At 33.0% G+C, this 16,719-nt stretch overlaps 1 protein-coding gene across 2 annotated transcripts; it reads right to left on the reverse strand.

Moving 5' to 3' along the window:
- LOC109352455 (spindle pole body protein pcp1-like) lies at positions 622 to 13,679 on the reverse strand. Of its 2 annotated transcripts, none has more exons than XM_019594450.1 (13): positions 13,241 to 13,679; positions 10,650 to 11,373; positions 10,006 to 10,523; positions 8,855 to 8,974; positions 8,390 to 8,455; positions 7,349 to 7,459; positions 4,797 to 4,873; positions 4,084 to 4,151; positions 3,463 to 3,567; positions 2,401 to 2,585; positions 2,148 to 2,216; positions 1,479 to 1,634; positions 622 to 1,183 (listed from the first exon to the last, which is right to left on the reverse strand). In XM_019594450.1, the coding sequence occupies exons 1-13, from the start codon at positions 13,304 to 13,306 to the stop codon at positions 1,103 to 1,105; spliced, it is 2,346 nt and encodes a 781-aa protein (XP_019449995.1). In that variant the 5' UTR covers positions 13,307 to 13,679; the 3' UTR covers positions 622 to 1,102. The 2 variants fall into 2 exon arrangements, with proteins under 2 accessions (XP_019449995.1, XP_019449994.1); XM_019594449.1 differs by having other exon boundaries at positions 2,401 to 2,588.

Genomic DNA, 16,719 nt, shown 5'->3' on the forward strand with positions numbered 1-16,719 from the left:
GACTTATTCTGTAGGAGAGATAAGTATAATCTTTTAAACAAAAAGGGTGATATATGTTAAATAAAATATGGTATAGTATGAAGACAAGTCCAAATAGTATACAAATTAATGTATTTTTATTATTTTTGATTTCTTACAATGTAGTATAAGAGAAATTTAAATAATATTTCATTATAATTATTGATATATTATGTGACGAACCAAAAATAATAAAGATACAGTTGATTCTTATATTATTTCAACTTTTTTCACAATATATCATTTTGTTTACCTTAATTACATTCATTACCCTTTTTTGTTTAAAAAATTACACTTATTTCTCATGTAGGGTTGTTAGTATAATGTATGTATATAAATAGAAGTGTTTTGTGTAGGGAAAAAAGTTGATGGTTTGTATAATTTCAGTAAAACATAACAATGAAATTGTAATTTACTCTATCTTTTATGTCATACTTTCTTCTGCACAAAACATGACACCCCAACCTCTTAATGTCACAACACTTGTCTTCCTCAACCCCTCCACCATTAATAATCAACCACAACCATCATAGTGAAACTTACTCTACTTTTTATGTCATACTTTCATGTAAGTTGAAACTGTGACACTACTATTTTTGCACATTCATGTCAATCAGTCTTGCTATTCAAATAACTGGTAATAAAATTGTTCACAGGTCACAGGTTATCTATACATAATGTTTTTCACTTGTCCTTTGCATACATTAAACAGACATTCCCACATCTCATTCTTTCTACAACAATTAGTATGTTCTCTCACGCCAAGCTTCTGGGTAGTCTTTTATATCCAACTACTATTTGCACAAAATTTGTACTACAATCAAGACATAAAATCACTTCAGAATTTATTACCATCTTCCAAAATAATTGCAGCCAAGTTTGTATGATTCACTCAAACTACACAGATCACGGCCTCCACCGTATCGAGGAGGTGACAAGACACAATAAGTAACTCCAAAGACTTTGACAGATTAGAGGAATCTGGGTTGAAGTTTTGCTGGTTCTTTACCTTGGTGGCATAAGAGCTCCATAATCCATCCCAATAACTGGAAAATTTGGTCATAGAAGTCCAATGCAAATTCAATCAAAGAAGTTTGCTCGTTCTTCGTTTTGAAGGTCCACCAGGAAACAGCTTCATAATCCACCCCAATACCCTTTCCACCACCTAGTATGAGAAAAGAGAAATTCAAATCCATTTTTACATTTCAACTTTATATTCACAACCACTACTTAATAGATTTTCAGGATAGAACAACTACTTCAACTCCTAGTGAAGGTTTCAACTTTTATACCTAGATACTTGGACTCCTTAAAATACAGTGAAGCTTTATATTACAAAATAAAAGGCTGGGATTCGCCAATCCTCGAAAGTACGAGATGATGTATAAATGACGTGCTCTAGTCATTCAGGCAACGTTTGATGTAACCAAAGCATAAAGCAAACTGAAAATATAACTTACCTCATCACCCTCATCTGCATATGGGTTATTCTCATAGATAATATGAGAATCTGGTTGATTTGCTGGAATATGTTCACTAACCATGCTTTGAGCAGTCAAAAGCTCCAATCTTTGGGTCTGGATCTCAAGTTTTCGGGACAACTCCTTGTTTATCGCCTTCAATCGGGAAAAGAAACAGCAGAGATTGCATGGTGAGACTAATACAGAACCATAACCAATTACAGACCAAAAATCGACATCAGTTTAAAGCCAATAAGCTTTGAGATGTTAAATCAATTTTTTGACAGACTTCTTGTCAATACTGTATGTTTCTAAACTAGATTCATGACAATTTATTGGATTTAGATAGGGATGGGGAAGAAAAAATAATATCCTCTAAATTATAGGATAATGTCATTGATGTGTGTAAAATACAAAGGACTGACACCTATTAAAAACAAATTGTAGTGAACTTCGATGAATTAGGAAAGGGAGTCAATAGGTGGCAGAAGAATTTACATGAAAACACAAGAAAATTTTGATTTCCAGACACTACTACCAGAGTTGGCAGAGAAATGGGCATATTTAAGTGAAAGCAAAAGGAGTTACAATTTGCTAGAAGAACGATTCTTCTTTAGCTTCCAAAAAAGTGCTTGCTTATTCAAACAAAATCACATTTGATTTAATTACCTTCACCCTGGAACACTCTGATGATTCAGATGTCAAGGCTTTCGTTAAATCTTCTTTCTCCAATGCCAGCTACACATAAAAAGGTGAATAGGTAAATAAATAATATATTGATTAGACATGTGGAAACAAAATAGACGAAAGCAGTAATTTCCAAATAGTAATAAGCAATGAAAGGTGGTGTATATATTACTGACTCAGAAATTTTCAATAGATTTCTTATCTAAAAGAAAATTTTCAATAGACTGAATCCTACCTCAGAAATAAGTGCATTTATGTTCTCAATCGTCCTCATCTGATCATTTGGAATATTCACAGGAGAAACTCCAAAAGATGAGTGTCCAAATTCCGGAACTGAGGACAAACTAGAAACTTCAGCATCATGAACAGCCGCAGAATCATTGATTTCTTGGTTGGAAGAGTTTTCAGCAGTATTTTGACTTGCTGCATAGTATAGATATACAAAAATAACTAGTGATCTAAACTGGTAAACAAACTAAAAGTAATTAGGATTAATTTAATCAAGTAACATTTGCCAATTATAAGTTAAATCAAAATCAAGTAGTTAGAGGTGTTTCTTTGTTAGACAGGCAGAGGGATGCATGCCTTTTTGCATATTCTACAACTTAGGCTTTAGCTGTTTCTTTTTTGTGTTGCTAGTGAGGATTGCTAACCATCTTATTTTTGTACTTTTCTCTTTTCAACAAATAATACTTTTTATGAAGAAAAACAGTAGAGTTTCTATGTACTTTCAAGATCACAGTACAAGTACATGTACTTGGTATCCCAGTAACTCTATATGCACTGTAGATATGTACTAGATGTTGGTTAAGTACATGAATACAGAACATTTAAGCTATAAACTAAATTAAACCATATATTTCATAAATGACATCTTAGAGCATGAGGCTCCTACCTTGTGGGGTGTGGGAAGGATAAATATACACAGTCATAACCCACAAGTGGAGAGGTTGTTTCTACGACATTAAACTACATATATATTTCAGTCATAATAAAATTAAATGAACCTAACCAAGACGTACTACATATATTCATATACTTGATCTGTAGAGCCTGGTAACAATAACAACTTCGTAAACCTGCCATGGATATTTTTAATAGCACCTTGATGGATTACACAAGCATGCCTTCTCTTATTTCCACTTGAGAACAATTCAACCATGAAAAGATGCTTAAGTGACTTTCAAAATGAGCACAGAAACTAGCTTCATTGATGCCAGTTAGGTAACCACATATAAATTGGCAACACATGATTATTTTATGCATAGTAACAAATACAACCGAGGTAAAAACAGACCTATATCTTCTGTAGATGTAGAAGCGTCCCTTTTATTAATTTGACTCTCAATAGACTTCCCAATTCCTGAAGCCTTCCGCAGCTTAGACTGCAACACCTTCTTCTCTGTATCAGTAAAATGACAAAGAATAAAGATAGATTTCAAAGTTCATATAGCTCAATTCACATAAAACGTTTACAATTTAGACTTAAGTGTAGTTAATTTGTTACTTCAAATTAAGCATTCAAATTTTAGTTGCGAAAATGAATGGTAAAAACCCTTTTTCCTCTATAGCCAAATACAATAGAGTAAAGACCAACATCGATAGAATACCACCTTTATAAATTATAAGACCGCCTTCAATAATGCAAAAATATAAAACTTGAAAAACTAGAGTCGAAGTCCAGTTATTGTAGGACTTTGTGAAATAAAAAAACTTTAATAGCATCATATATGACTATTCCTGCAAGCACCTTCATACACTAAAGCTTTTATTTTTTTATTTTAACTTTTAATCATGGTTCTTCCATTCTTTCATAAGCATCAAATAAGTAAAAGCACTAGCCTTACCACGGCCAGAGTAAATCTGCAAGCCAAAAGAAAATTATAACAACTTTAAATTAAAATGAAGGTCTGATTACCCTCTTGAAGAGAACCAATGGTTGACTTCATATCTTGGCGATCTTTGTCAAGGCTAGACATTTTCTTCCTGAAATATTCATGAGCTCGTATTTTATTTACTGCCCTAGAATCTTTGGATAAAACAGTCAAGATAATCAACAATTGAAGGAAATAAGAAGCTGGCATCAAACCAAATGCCATCGCGTAAAATTGTTATATGGAAAAAGCACAACATTTTAAAGTTTGTTTCAATGCCGCTGAATAGTATCTGCAGAGGTCCCGGAACAGTAAATTTAGAATCCAAATTGCGATGTTCAGGGCCCAAACACAATTGAAATTATGGTTCAAATAGCACTTCTGCCAGAAATAACAATTACTTTATAAAAAGGGCAGTTCAATACATAAGACTCCCACCTAGTAGGGTATAGGGAGGATAGATGTACAGAATTTTACCCCACAAGTGAAGGTCTGTTTTTCAGTACTTGAACCCGTGCTACTTTGTCACTTAGTAGCAACCTTACCATTGCGTTGAGCTTCTAAATAACAATTACTTCATGGAAAAACTAATTTAGTGTCTCTACCCTAGTCACGAAAAGGAAAATTTGGACGAATATTCCAAATCATAACACTCAAGTCTTACAATAATAGTTTTATATAAAAAAGTTCTATACAACAATAAATCCTCAATCATGCTACCTTTGGTACATTACAGTAAATTAAATCCTCAAAATACCTGTATGAAGAAATTTCTGCTTGTGCATTTTCCAACTGCTTCTCAAGCTTCAACTCACTGGATCTTAGTTTGAGTGCCTAAGAAGTTTATTGAACACAAGTACACAACGAATTAAAAGTTGGAATCTAAAAGAAATCTCCTAAACCCATGTGCAATAAACTAGCTAATGAAATTCATATTAGAATATTGACATGGATTCCCTGTGTTTAGGTTGATAGAGTGGTGGGCATTACAACAATCACTCCATACAACATATTAAAGATGGAAACAGAGATATTTTAATTAAACAAGTAGATATTTTTACAAAATCAATTGATATAAAATAGTAACATCTTTGTCTCTTTGCCTGTAGAGAGGCTTGGACATCGAACTGGTCCACTTTACCTTCTGTTGAAATTTAATTTAGTTATAAATGAAGGGGTATGCAAAAGATCAAACTCTTGAGTCTTGACCACTCTGTTCAAAAGGCTTTGAAACTACATCAAATACCCATTATCCGAAAAGCATAAGTGATCAGGTAGAGACTCCAGAAAGATATTATATATATGTTCTCTAACAATCATATATTGTTGGTTCGCCTATAGTTTTTCTTAGTCTCTCTTTACTAGTAGCAATTAGTACCCTGAATTTGATTTACTCTCCTTGCTTGGGCTTTCACATGTCTTCTCCATACTTGCCCAAACCATCCAAAACGAGATTCTATCATCTTCTCTACAATAGATACTATCCCAACTTCCTTTACAAAGCATTCATTCATTATCATATTATCTAACATGAAATTCTCATTCAAGTTACATTGAGTTTATTCTCCTGTTAGCAATTTATGTCACATTTAATCTCATACAAAGTTGCCCGTAATGTGTGGTAAAACTTTCCCTTAACCTTGAGTGATACCTTTCTATCACAAACAATACTCAAAGCAGAAAGCACTCCTCCATTTCATCCATTTTCCTTGAATCCTATGGTTTACATTTTCAATTTCTCTGTTGTTTTGTATAGTGGACCCAAGATTCACCTCTGACTTAGGACTACGCACCTCCTACCTGTGTAGTCAATCGCACGCTATGGCGGTGCGATAGCGCTGTTGCAGAGGTCGCCAGCCCCTCCCCGCGACAAAACGGCAGTTAGCGGTACAGTTTGCCATTGTGGCTGTTGCAAACGAGTCACGCTCCATTTTGCCTCCATTTCTCAATCCAGAACCCGCTAGAGGTTGAAAGTGAGTGAAAACCCTATTTTTTAATGAGTAAAGTCTATTTTACCCTCATTTTTTAACGGTTAGAACAAAACTGAAAACTCTCTTTCTTCCCCTCACTCCTTTCTTCCTCACTATTCCTAATTCTGTTGAATTCATTTCTTTTTTCTATTTCTTCCCCTAATTCTTCCATTTATTTCTCTCTTTCTTCCCCTCACTCCTCTCTGCCTCACTCTCTTTCTTCCCCTCAATGTGCTGGATTCTCTAGTTGTAGCGGCTATCCCGCTACTCGCTATCCCGCAATAGTGTTTTTGGGGTCTGTCGCTATCCGCAATTGACTAACTAGCCTCCTACTAAGCTTACATTTTATCTTTACTTCTGCTCAAAGAAAAATCATGAGCTTCCAAGGCCTGTCTCCATACCTCTAAGTTCCTATTTATTTCCTCGCAAGACTCTTTAGCTAGGGCTATATCATCTACAAAAAAATAGATAAAAGCATTGTGTTACCAACTCTTGGATATGTTCAATAAAAAAATAAAGGGGCTCAGAGTTGACCCTTGGTTCAGTCGTATACTTAAAGGAAAAGTTTGTTGTGGCCACATGTTATGTTCTCACACCAGACATGACCCCACCATACATAAAGGGATTGCTCGAAAATAGGCAATATGAACTCTTTTCTTCTTCAAGGTTTTCCAAAATACCTCTCTTGGCACCCTATCATATGACTTTTTTAAATCAACGAAAACAATGTGTGAGTCTCTCTGGTTCCTCCAATATCGCTCCATCGGTCCTTGTGGCAAGTCTATTGATTCTATCGTCGACCTCAAACCAAATTCATTTTTAGTAATGTGAGTTTCTAGCTTATTCTCCTCTAAATTTCTCTCTCCCACAGCTACAAATCATATCTTTATATCCAGTATCCACTGTGACATTTTTTCTGGTATGTGCGATATATCATATGATATAAATCATCCAATCTATTATGTTTTTTATCCCATAACATTCATATTATATCTCGAGACAGAGCCATATAAAAATGGTCAACTTTGCAAGAATTCCTACAACAAGACAGTTTAGTAATTTGTCGTTACTTCAAGTCATTTCTGGTATTCCTTCAGAAAATTATGGTAAAAGTTGGTGAAATCCTCTTTCAAGTAATTTCATTGTAATTGCCACTTGGAACTTAATTTCAGATGATTGTAGGGTAGTAAGCTACATGTCAAAAACGTCATCACCTTGACAAATACAAACAACTCCAAAACAAGTTTCAGTTAACTTTATTTAAATAAAAGAGTGGGAAAAGTAATTTTATCCTCATAAGTAATAACAAATGGAAAAACATACCAAGAAAATTTACTACCTTCTCCTCTAAACCAATAACTTCAGATGCCAATAACTTGGCACGCTCATCAGCTGCATTACACTCTAGTTGTGCATTTGTATACAAATTCCTGACAGACTCCAGCTCAACCTGTTGAAAAATGAAAGGTTACATATATACCTATAGCAGAGGGACAGAGCATGAAGTGGAAAGCAAAAATGAAGCCATACATAGAAATCAAGTTATTACAATAAAAAATTGAACTGAGTCTTAAAGACAGGACCATGGCAATCTACATATCAGGAAAACAACACCAATGAGCAGAAATCATTGATGAGAATAGAGAGGGTTGACAAATGGTAACCCAATATCAAAATTCCAATTAAACTACACAAACAGGACAGAAGAAAGGTACGTTAACAAGATCGCTTTTTCCATACCACGACAAATATGAAACGCAACTCTGAATGACTCATGGAAAGATTGAACAAGACACAATATTCTTTGATGATCACATGTGAATGATATTGTTATCACACCTCCTTAGGAAGAAAAGAAAGCCAAATAATGCCCTTAGTGATGCAACATTTCAAGAAACCAAGCAGAGAAAAAGATACTCAGTCAATCCAATCTATCTATCTAATGGTGACCTTTTTATTTACCAAAGACTTGGGACAGGAATACAAATGAGCTCAATTAGAAGCTCAACATTCAACAAGATCAGTAGGCTTGGCACAATTAGATGCCTGGTTATGTCAAATCAATTTTAACCTGGGGCTCCATTATATAATTTAAGCTGGAGTTAAAACAATCCTATGTTCAGCTCAAAAACTTGTGAGATAGCTTGATTGATAATATATATTTATTTATGATTTTACAAATTGTAACAATGAATAAACTCATTTAAAATCCTTGTCATTATATGGCCAAGTATTATAGACTATAAGTATATAATAAAGTAGTATAGTTATAATGTAAACATGTTGTGCATGAACTTGCAATGCTACACTATAAATGATTATATAATAAAATAGCAGCAATAAAAAAAATTACACAATTAAATAGAGTCCTGATACAAACCAGTTGTGCTTTGATATCTTCCTGTAACTTCTCCATGTCCGATTTTAATTGGTTGACAACACTTCTCTATAAATAAAGATATAAACATAACTTAGTACAAACAAAGTAGAGCACAAAGCATCAATAATATATCAAAATCAGATTCTAAATAATACCCAAATAACAGAGAACAAACTCCACAAAGTACGAACACAAATCAGTAAACACATATTAGTGACACAGGACTGACAAACAAGTACATCGGTCTCTCAGGACATTAACACAATTTCTATAATATATAACTGGTTTAAGGTCCTTTACCTGGAGTACATACTATCATAAGTAACATAAATTATATGTAACATAAATTATCAATAACAAGGACATCTCTAATCGAAAATGAAAACAAAAACAATAGAATAAAAATTAAAAACTAAAACATGGTGAACATCCCACAAAATGACACACTGTACTGGACAAGCCAACCTGTTGATTATAATTATCAGTCAGAGAAGAATTTTCAGCAGCTAGTGACTCCGCCAATACTCGAGAAGCATCAAGAGCTCGTTGCAAAGAAAATTTTTCTTGGGTCAGATCTTCAATATGCTGCAGAACAAAAGAGAGGAAGAAGAATATATAAATATATATATATATAAGCCAACATAATAAATATATATTTTTCACATGTAACAAAGACAAAAGCCAACTGCTTATAACAAGACTATTGCCTGAATAACCCTTTGTCTCATAAGAAGAATTCTAACGCAACCAAGAAGATTTTAGATTTCACTTTTAACCATTAGAACAAATGCATCTAAGAAAAATTGAGAATGTTTGGGAAAATATAAGAAAAGAGAGAATCTAGATCTGGAAAATGGTAACTGTCATTAACTGAACCCAATGAGGTTTGGTACATATAACAGTGTCAACTGTCTAGAGAGCTTGACAACGAACAGACTGAAAGCTATCGGAAATGTAACTGGCGGCAACTGTATGGACACTTGAGCATCACACAAGCTAATACACTATTATATTCTCTACATTAACTCAAGATTTAGAAACTTCTACAGGAATAAAGTATAATTTGAATTTCAGAGAATTAGTACAAAGGATTTGATGAGAAAACACATGGGCTATAACCATAAATTTTCGAATAAGCAATTGGGGTGGCGAGAGAACATAAAATAAAGAGAAAAAAATACTTGATTTTTAGTGCTGGTTACACATATGGGGTGGTTCTCACTGTTGTAAAATGTAAAAGTTTACATCTTACCAATCTAAAAAGATAGGGTTCCTAAATCACATAAAAACAAATATTGGTTCAAACCTAATAGCATTCCTTTCACAACTTATGCACGAAATCGTGTATTAAAAAATTCATGACTTCAATCGAAATATAGGTACATTTCAGCGCACATATTTGGCATATCATATATACTCCCAAATTGCTTTAACTAAATGCTTTAACAGTTACAGACATTAATCCAATATATCAAGCACAAACACTCTAATATCATAAAACACTTTCTGATGCTAATTAATAAAATAAAATAAATACACATATGCAGAGTTAAGCACTACATCATACATCAGGCATCAAGAGAACATATCTCTTAACCATAACTAGCAGAAAGCACCTGTTCCAAAGCAGTGAAGTCTTCATTCTTTGAAGGTGCGTAATAATCATGCTTCTTATCCATGCCATTTTCATTAGCACTTGCCATCAGCCTATCTTGACTGTTATTATTATAAACCGAAGGGCTTGCACTCTCAAATGTACTATGAGAACTTGCGGTTGTAAAATTTGAAAAAGGTACCACAGTTTTAGTCTCTTCAGATGGCTTATGGAAATATCCTGATATATCCTTGTTGCTTGGTTCTGAATGATTGGGCATAGAGGAATCTTGCTTGGGTTGCTGAAATGGAGACCCTGAGGAAGGTCTAGTGACATTTAGAGAATCAAGAAAAGATGGACGAGACCTCTTAGAATTAGATTCTGTTGATATGGAATTTACTGGAGTATGGTCATTAGAATTGCTCGCTTCATAAACTTTGGAATTGAACATTGGGATACTTGCACCATGAAGGTTAGACAAATTGCTATCAGAGCTAGTGATGGTCTCTCTAAACTTAGATCTGAAAGAATCACTAAAGCCTGCATTTCAACAAGCATTATGCACAACTTCATCAGTGCAAAGAGGTCATAGTAGGGTAGTATGAAAATGGTAGAGAAGCATTAAAATCCCAAACTATAGGTGCAGAGAAAAAATTAAAATGCTACCTCCAGAATGTGAACCATGTGCATAGCTGTCTGAAGAACTTGAATTTGTTGGTTTAATTTGCAGTGATGTATCAACAGAGTTTTGAGGTGAAATTTTTGAAGGAAAATAAGGAGAAGAGCTATGATCAGAAACTGCACGATCCTTCAAAGAACTATTCGTCTTATTTGACTGGTATTCGTTAATCCCATGAAGACTAGATTGAGTAGTATTGCTACCATACTCTTGACTTTCTTGCAAGTGTAGATGAAGACGTTGGTTGTTTGTCATCCCATAATGAATTCCACCAGAACCACCAGTATGAATTCCATATATATCATTCGCGTTATTTGCCTCATTCTTTTTATTAACATCTGCATATGCAGTAGCAACAGAAGCATTATATCTCTTAGTTTCATCAATATCTGAATGTGCCTCTACCAGACTAGTAGATAATGTATTAAGATCATTCCTATCAAAATTAGTTCTATCAGCCAAAGATCCTTGATTACTACTTTGGCTAACCATATCCAGACTCTTGTCATTGCCCATCCCTGAAGGTACTGTGTGAACAACAGCTCCTGTGATACCATCAGAGGTGGTAACTCCGTCTGACTCATTGACTCGAACGTTCTCAATTTCAGAAGGTTGTTTTTGGTTCAGGCTAGCATCAGAATAGGGAATATTGCTAGCGGATGAAGCCTTCTTGGCTCGCTCTGCAGCTTTCTTTTTACGGAACTCCTCAAGCTGCAATACCAAAAACATCATTTGAGTTTGACAGAAAGGGGGGAATAGCACTTCAAAAGGAATACAGCACAAAAATGCATTAAGTCATCTTGGCTTGCATAGAGAATTTATTGAATGATTGCTTCAATAGTAGCCAATACTCATTCACCTAACATCCTTAATACAGATGAAAAGTGTCAGCACTGGGATGTTTTAAGCATGATATGATATGAATAACAAACAAGCTGAATCATGCACAAATTACTCACTTTCACAGTAACAGTGACACACGAACATAGATCCTAACAGTAAAATAACTATTTTCGATTCGAAGGGATTCCTTTATCTCAATGTAATTAACTAACAGACGTAGAAGGTTAAGGCGAAATGATTAACAACTTTATCACCATGAGAAGTTAAATATCAATGAATATTGGGCCTAGTTACACCTCCTCCCCTTCAATAATAAATCCGAAAAGACATGCATTCTAAACCTGATGTGTGTCTCAACTCTCAATCACTCTAGAAACTATAGAAAGGGATTAAAATTGAAAAAAAATAACATTGCAGGGATTCATATTCTTTCAGGCATTGGATTCTATCCTCAATCCTAGTGAGATAAATTTCAAAACAAACTATTCACAGTGAAGAAATGTTTTCTTACAAAGGAATAGTGATCAGTATTATAAGCCTATTTTATTGAGGGGATGACAAAAAACTCACTAAGGTGGTTAGGTCATGTGAGAATAAAACCACTAAAGGATCTAGTTAAAAAAGTAGATTGAATGGAATATAGGTCTGATTAGAAAACATTGTGAGAAAAGCAATAGAAAAAACCTCACTCTAAACTGTTTTAGGAAGAAAAATATTTGTTGTTTGATAGAACTTAATGGTCAATGGTGTTGATTGCTCCATGTACCACACCTACTAATGGGATTTGCTTGATATTGTTAGAATTGAACATCTTAAACTGCAAGTACATAACTACACAGACAATCACTGTAATGGTAGAATATACACATACATCCAAATTGGAAAGTTCTAATACAAATGTCATCCATGTTTAAACTACTCCAAATACGAAAAAATAATTTCTTTCAATGAGAATCCAGATAAACCAACAATACTATTAGGCCCCGCATCCATTGGTAAATAAATCGAGTAAAAGAAATAACTAATCACTTCATACATATAGCTTAATGATAAAAACTGATCCTTGTGCACTTAGAACAACATATTAATTAGCTCATATGAGTAGACAGCCTAGTTGCTTCCAACAGCAGAATAGATTTTCCTATTTTGCCCCCGTTATTTAATCACTACAAAAATATGGGAATATTATACTAACCTGCCTTGAGGTTTGACTTAATTACACCAAAGCACCCTCCTTATTTCAAAAGTTACACTTACCTCCTTTTCATATGAGGTCATGTAATTTTAACATATTACCCTTCTGGGGAGTTAAGCATAATAATGATAATACAAACCCCCCAAGGGGGATTTGAATATTTGAAACATGGTAGTAATCAGTCCAATTAAGTCAAACCTCAAAAAAGGTCAGTTTAATTTCAACGAAAATTGTTTATACGCAACCACTCATTGAAAGATTGTGCATTTCCTTCATCCTCACAAACACTAAACCAGCCCAAGAATCTGAGAGACAAATGTTAACAAAGGAAAAACAATAAAATGTTAGCAACATCAATAATGATAATAAGAAAACTCAATTCAACCTTGCCATCAACAAAGGCAAATTACCCACATTAGTCTAACCAACACAAAGGCATTGATACCAACTCAAAACACAAATGCATAACCAGACACCCAAAATCATTGGTTTTTATTGTAAAGCAAATCGAAAAGAAACCGAATTGAATCGAATTCATACCCGGCGCCTTCCAGCTTCAAGATGCTCTTGCTTCCGCAAATTTGGAAGCACCTGAGCAGATGCCATTCAAGACAAACCCACTGGATCTACAAGCAAAACAAAAACTCACAAAAATCTCACAAATTCAAACAAAAAATCACCACCACAGCCTCAAATTCGCAACGGTTCCAAATCGGATGGCGCCAAAATCACAAAGTATTTCACAGATTATATAAAATTGGGAACGAAAAGATGGGAAATTCAAATAACAATGTAAAAGTAAAAAATGAAAATTGTGAGGAATTGAAAAGGGAAAAGAGGAAAAGGGTGTGAGGTTTTGCGTTTCAGACAATGTGCCCGATCTGGTCGGAGAGGAAGAGAGAGAAATGATAATGGGATGAAATCGTTTCCTTGAGTTTCTTTCTCTCTTCGTTCTGTTTTTGGGTTTCTTATTTCTGTTTTTTTTATTTATTTATTATTTCCCTGTTTTTAAGAACGTTTTTGGTATTTTAGTTTTTTTTTTATACCATTCACATAAGGAAGTACTTCTTTTATAGTGTCTGAGTGTATTTTTAGACAACTCTTTTAATTATTTAAAGATATAGTTTTTATATCATTTGATCAACTAATTATTATTAGATGTTTTCTTTGGCCAAACATGGGACAATCAAGTGTGACTAAAAATATACAAATTTGAATTACAAGTATCTAGTTATAATTTGACATGTGTCCAAGAAATTTAAATGTTATTCTAATTTTACTATATATATATATATATATAAAAAGTAAAACATGGTGTAACTTCTACCATAATATAATTTGCATTTCATATTTTGCCCTCAACATTATTTAATTTTTACGAAAAAACATATAACTCTAAATAACTATCCCTGACGCATTAATTCACATCTCTCACCTTAAAGTAAATATTATCATAAATACAAAAAAAAAAGTATAATAGTACACAAAACACAATAAATACATTTTAATTTTAAAAAACAAAATATATAAAAATTAAATACGTAGTATCATACAATATTGACTGCTACAAACTAGTTATATATAAAGCCAAAACATATTATAACTACCTACATGGCATGCTTTTCACTTACCTATTTTGCCCTTATAATTAATAATTGTTATAATATTTTTCCATACAATAAAAAATATAAATGAAGGTTAGAGAAAGTTACGTTTACTAAATATGTTAAACTACCAATGCATTTTTTAATAATATCTCACTTCATTTTATATTTTTATCAAAAAATTATAATATCATGTACGGAAAAAAAAATGATATAATTCTCTAAAATGAAATATATAAAAATTAAATATTCAATACTAAAAAGTAAAAATGTAGGTCGGCAGACACGGAGTGACTGCCGACACACTAGTTATATATTTACTATATTTAAGGGAAAAAAACTCTTGTCACATCAGCAATGACACATGTCAACAAAAAAACTCTTGTCACTTCAACAATGACACATGTTAATATCTTATGCAAAATTTTCCTCTAAAAGTTATCTACCTCTTGGTGTACAACCTCACACATAAGATGAAAAACTTTCTTTGCTATTTGTATCAATTTAACATAATAACACATTATCTTTCACATATATTTTCTATTCTTCCATATTTTTCTCTCACATTTCATTCTAAAGCATAGAATCTTCTCTCTATTTTTCACTCCCTCATTTCATCACTTTTCTTATCTTCCACCAATATTTTCTTTTCCTAGTTCGTATTCTTCTTCCATTTCATTTGAAAAGATTCTTTTGTTAGTAACCAAAGATGTATGTTACCATTCGAAAGTATTCTTTTTTGTCGCTAGAATGATTTATAGTTAACTTTATGGTGGTTCTATGAATGTAGATCTGTTCGTTGATTTTTTTTCAATTGAAGATATATGGCATTAAAGTCTCTTCTGTATTAATTTTTTGTTCTGATTGTAGGATAGCTCAAGAAGTGATTTGCTTTTAATGACGTGGGCGGTGACGAGTGTTGTTTTCGATATGGTGTCTCTTATTGTTGGTTCACCCTTGAAACATTATTGTAGATTAGTTTTATATATATTTGTGCATATATTATTTTGTTTGTAGAATTTTCTACTCAAAATAATCATTATTTTGACAAAGAGTAGATGAATTGTTGAACCCAGGTTGTAATATAACAGTTGAAAATGGCTACGACAGTAATGGATGGGACAAAGGAAGAGAAAAGTTAATAGTCCATGACAATATGGTAATTTAATCATTTTTCTTTCAATTTGTAAAGAAATAATTGTTTAAAAGTAAGCACTAGACAATGTATTATATTTTATCCTATTTAAACTATAGTAAGAAATTGTATGTGTCTTTATAGTCATTTTGATATTATTTTAGAAAAATGATTTTCACATTACAAAATCAACCACTCACTTTAAATTAATATATTATATGATGTATAATGATTTGTCAATTGATTTAAGAGTATATTTTTATTGTACCGTTTATATTTTTATTCTATTGTATTTAAGACTTTCAATTTGATCGGACTAGAAAATTCATTCAAGACCACAAGTGTAATAGAATCAAATCTTCTAAGTTGGAAAATTATGTAATTTAAGATATGTTATTATTTGTATTTATTTGAGGAAAGAGATTTTATGTTGTATGCAAAATTGCTTAATTAATATTTTCACTACGTTATGAAACATTTATTGACCATTTATGTTATTTTAAAATTTAGTTAATATAAAATCAATAAAATGCTTAACAAGTTAACTTATTCAATACTCACAGTTGTAACACCGCAATTTTACGATTTTGAATTATAAGATTTTACTAATATTTTCATTAATTATATATTCGAAAATAAATTTCTGGGAATTTTCGGCAAGGAATTAGACGAAACTCTAGTTGAGTTTTATTCTTGAAATTTTATTTCCGATTTTGTGGTATATTTTGATAATTTTCTGAGACAGTCAGTTCTGAACCACTGTCGGGGCCAAAATATACCTAGTATGGCTCAAAAAGCGTTTTTTGAGTTCCGTAACTCGGAATCGAATTCCGATAGCGCCATTAGCTTCGTAATCACATTTCGAGTCAAGATAGACCCTGAGTTGGTCCATAACTATTTTATAGAATATTTTCACTCATAATGCCGAAATTCGAAGTTACAACCGTAAAGTAAAATTGGGCAATCATTTTTGACTACTCGAATATTGGCCGACAATACTCGAGCATGGTTTTAATCGCGCGCGTTTTTTAGAAGTTGTCGCGTCGCATGAGTCACTTCACAAAATCTAACCACTAAATCTTATAGATTTCACTACCACCAAATCCCCTAAATCACTCACTTAACCCATGATTCACTCAACTTCTTAGATTTGCTAGATTGCCTTGGAAATTGGGTTTAGAAATCAGATTTCTCTCACCCCACAACTCTATAAATACTCATGTATCTTCATACATTAACACTTTGCAAAAAGCTTGACAAGTTGAAGATTGGAGAGTAAG

This window comes from Lupinus angustifolius, chromosome LG07 (assembly GCF_001865875.1).
Source record: "Lupinus angustifolius cultivar Tanjil chromosome LG07, LupAngTanjil_v1.0, whole genome shotgun sequence".
Classification (NCBI taxonomy): Eukaryota; Viridiplantae; Streptophyta; class Magnoliopsida; order Fabales; family Fabaceae; genus Lupinus; species Lupinus angustifolius.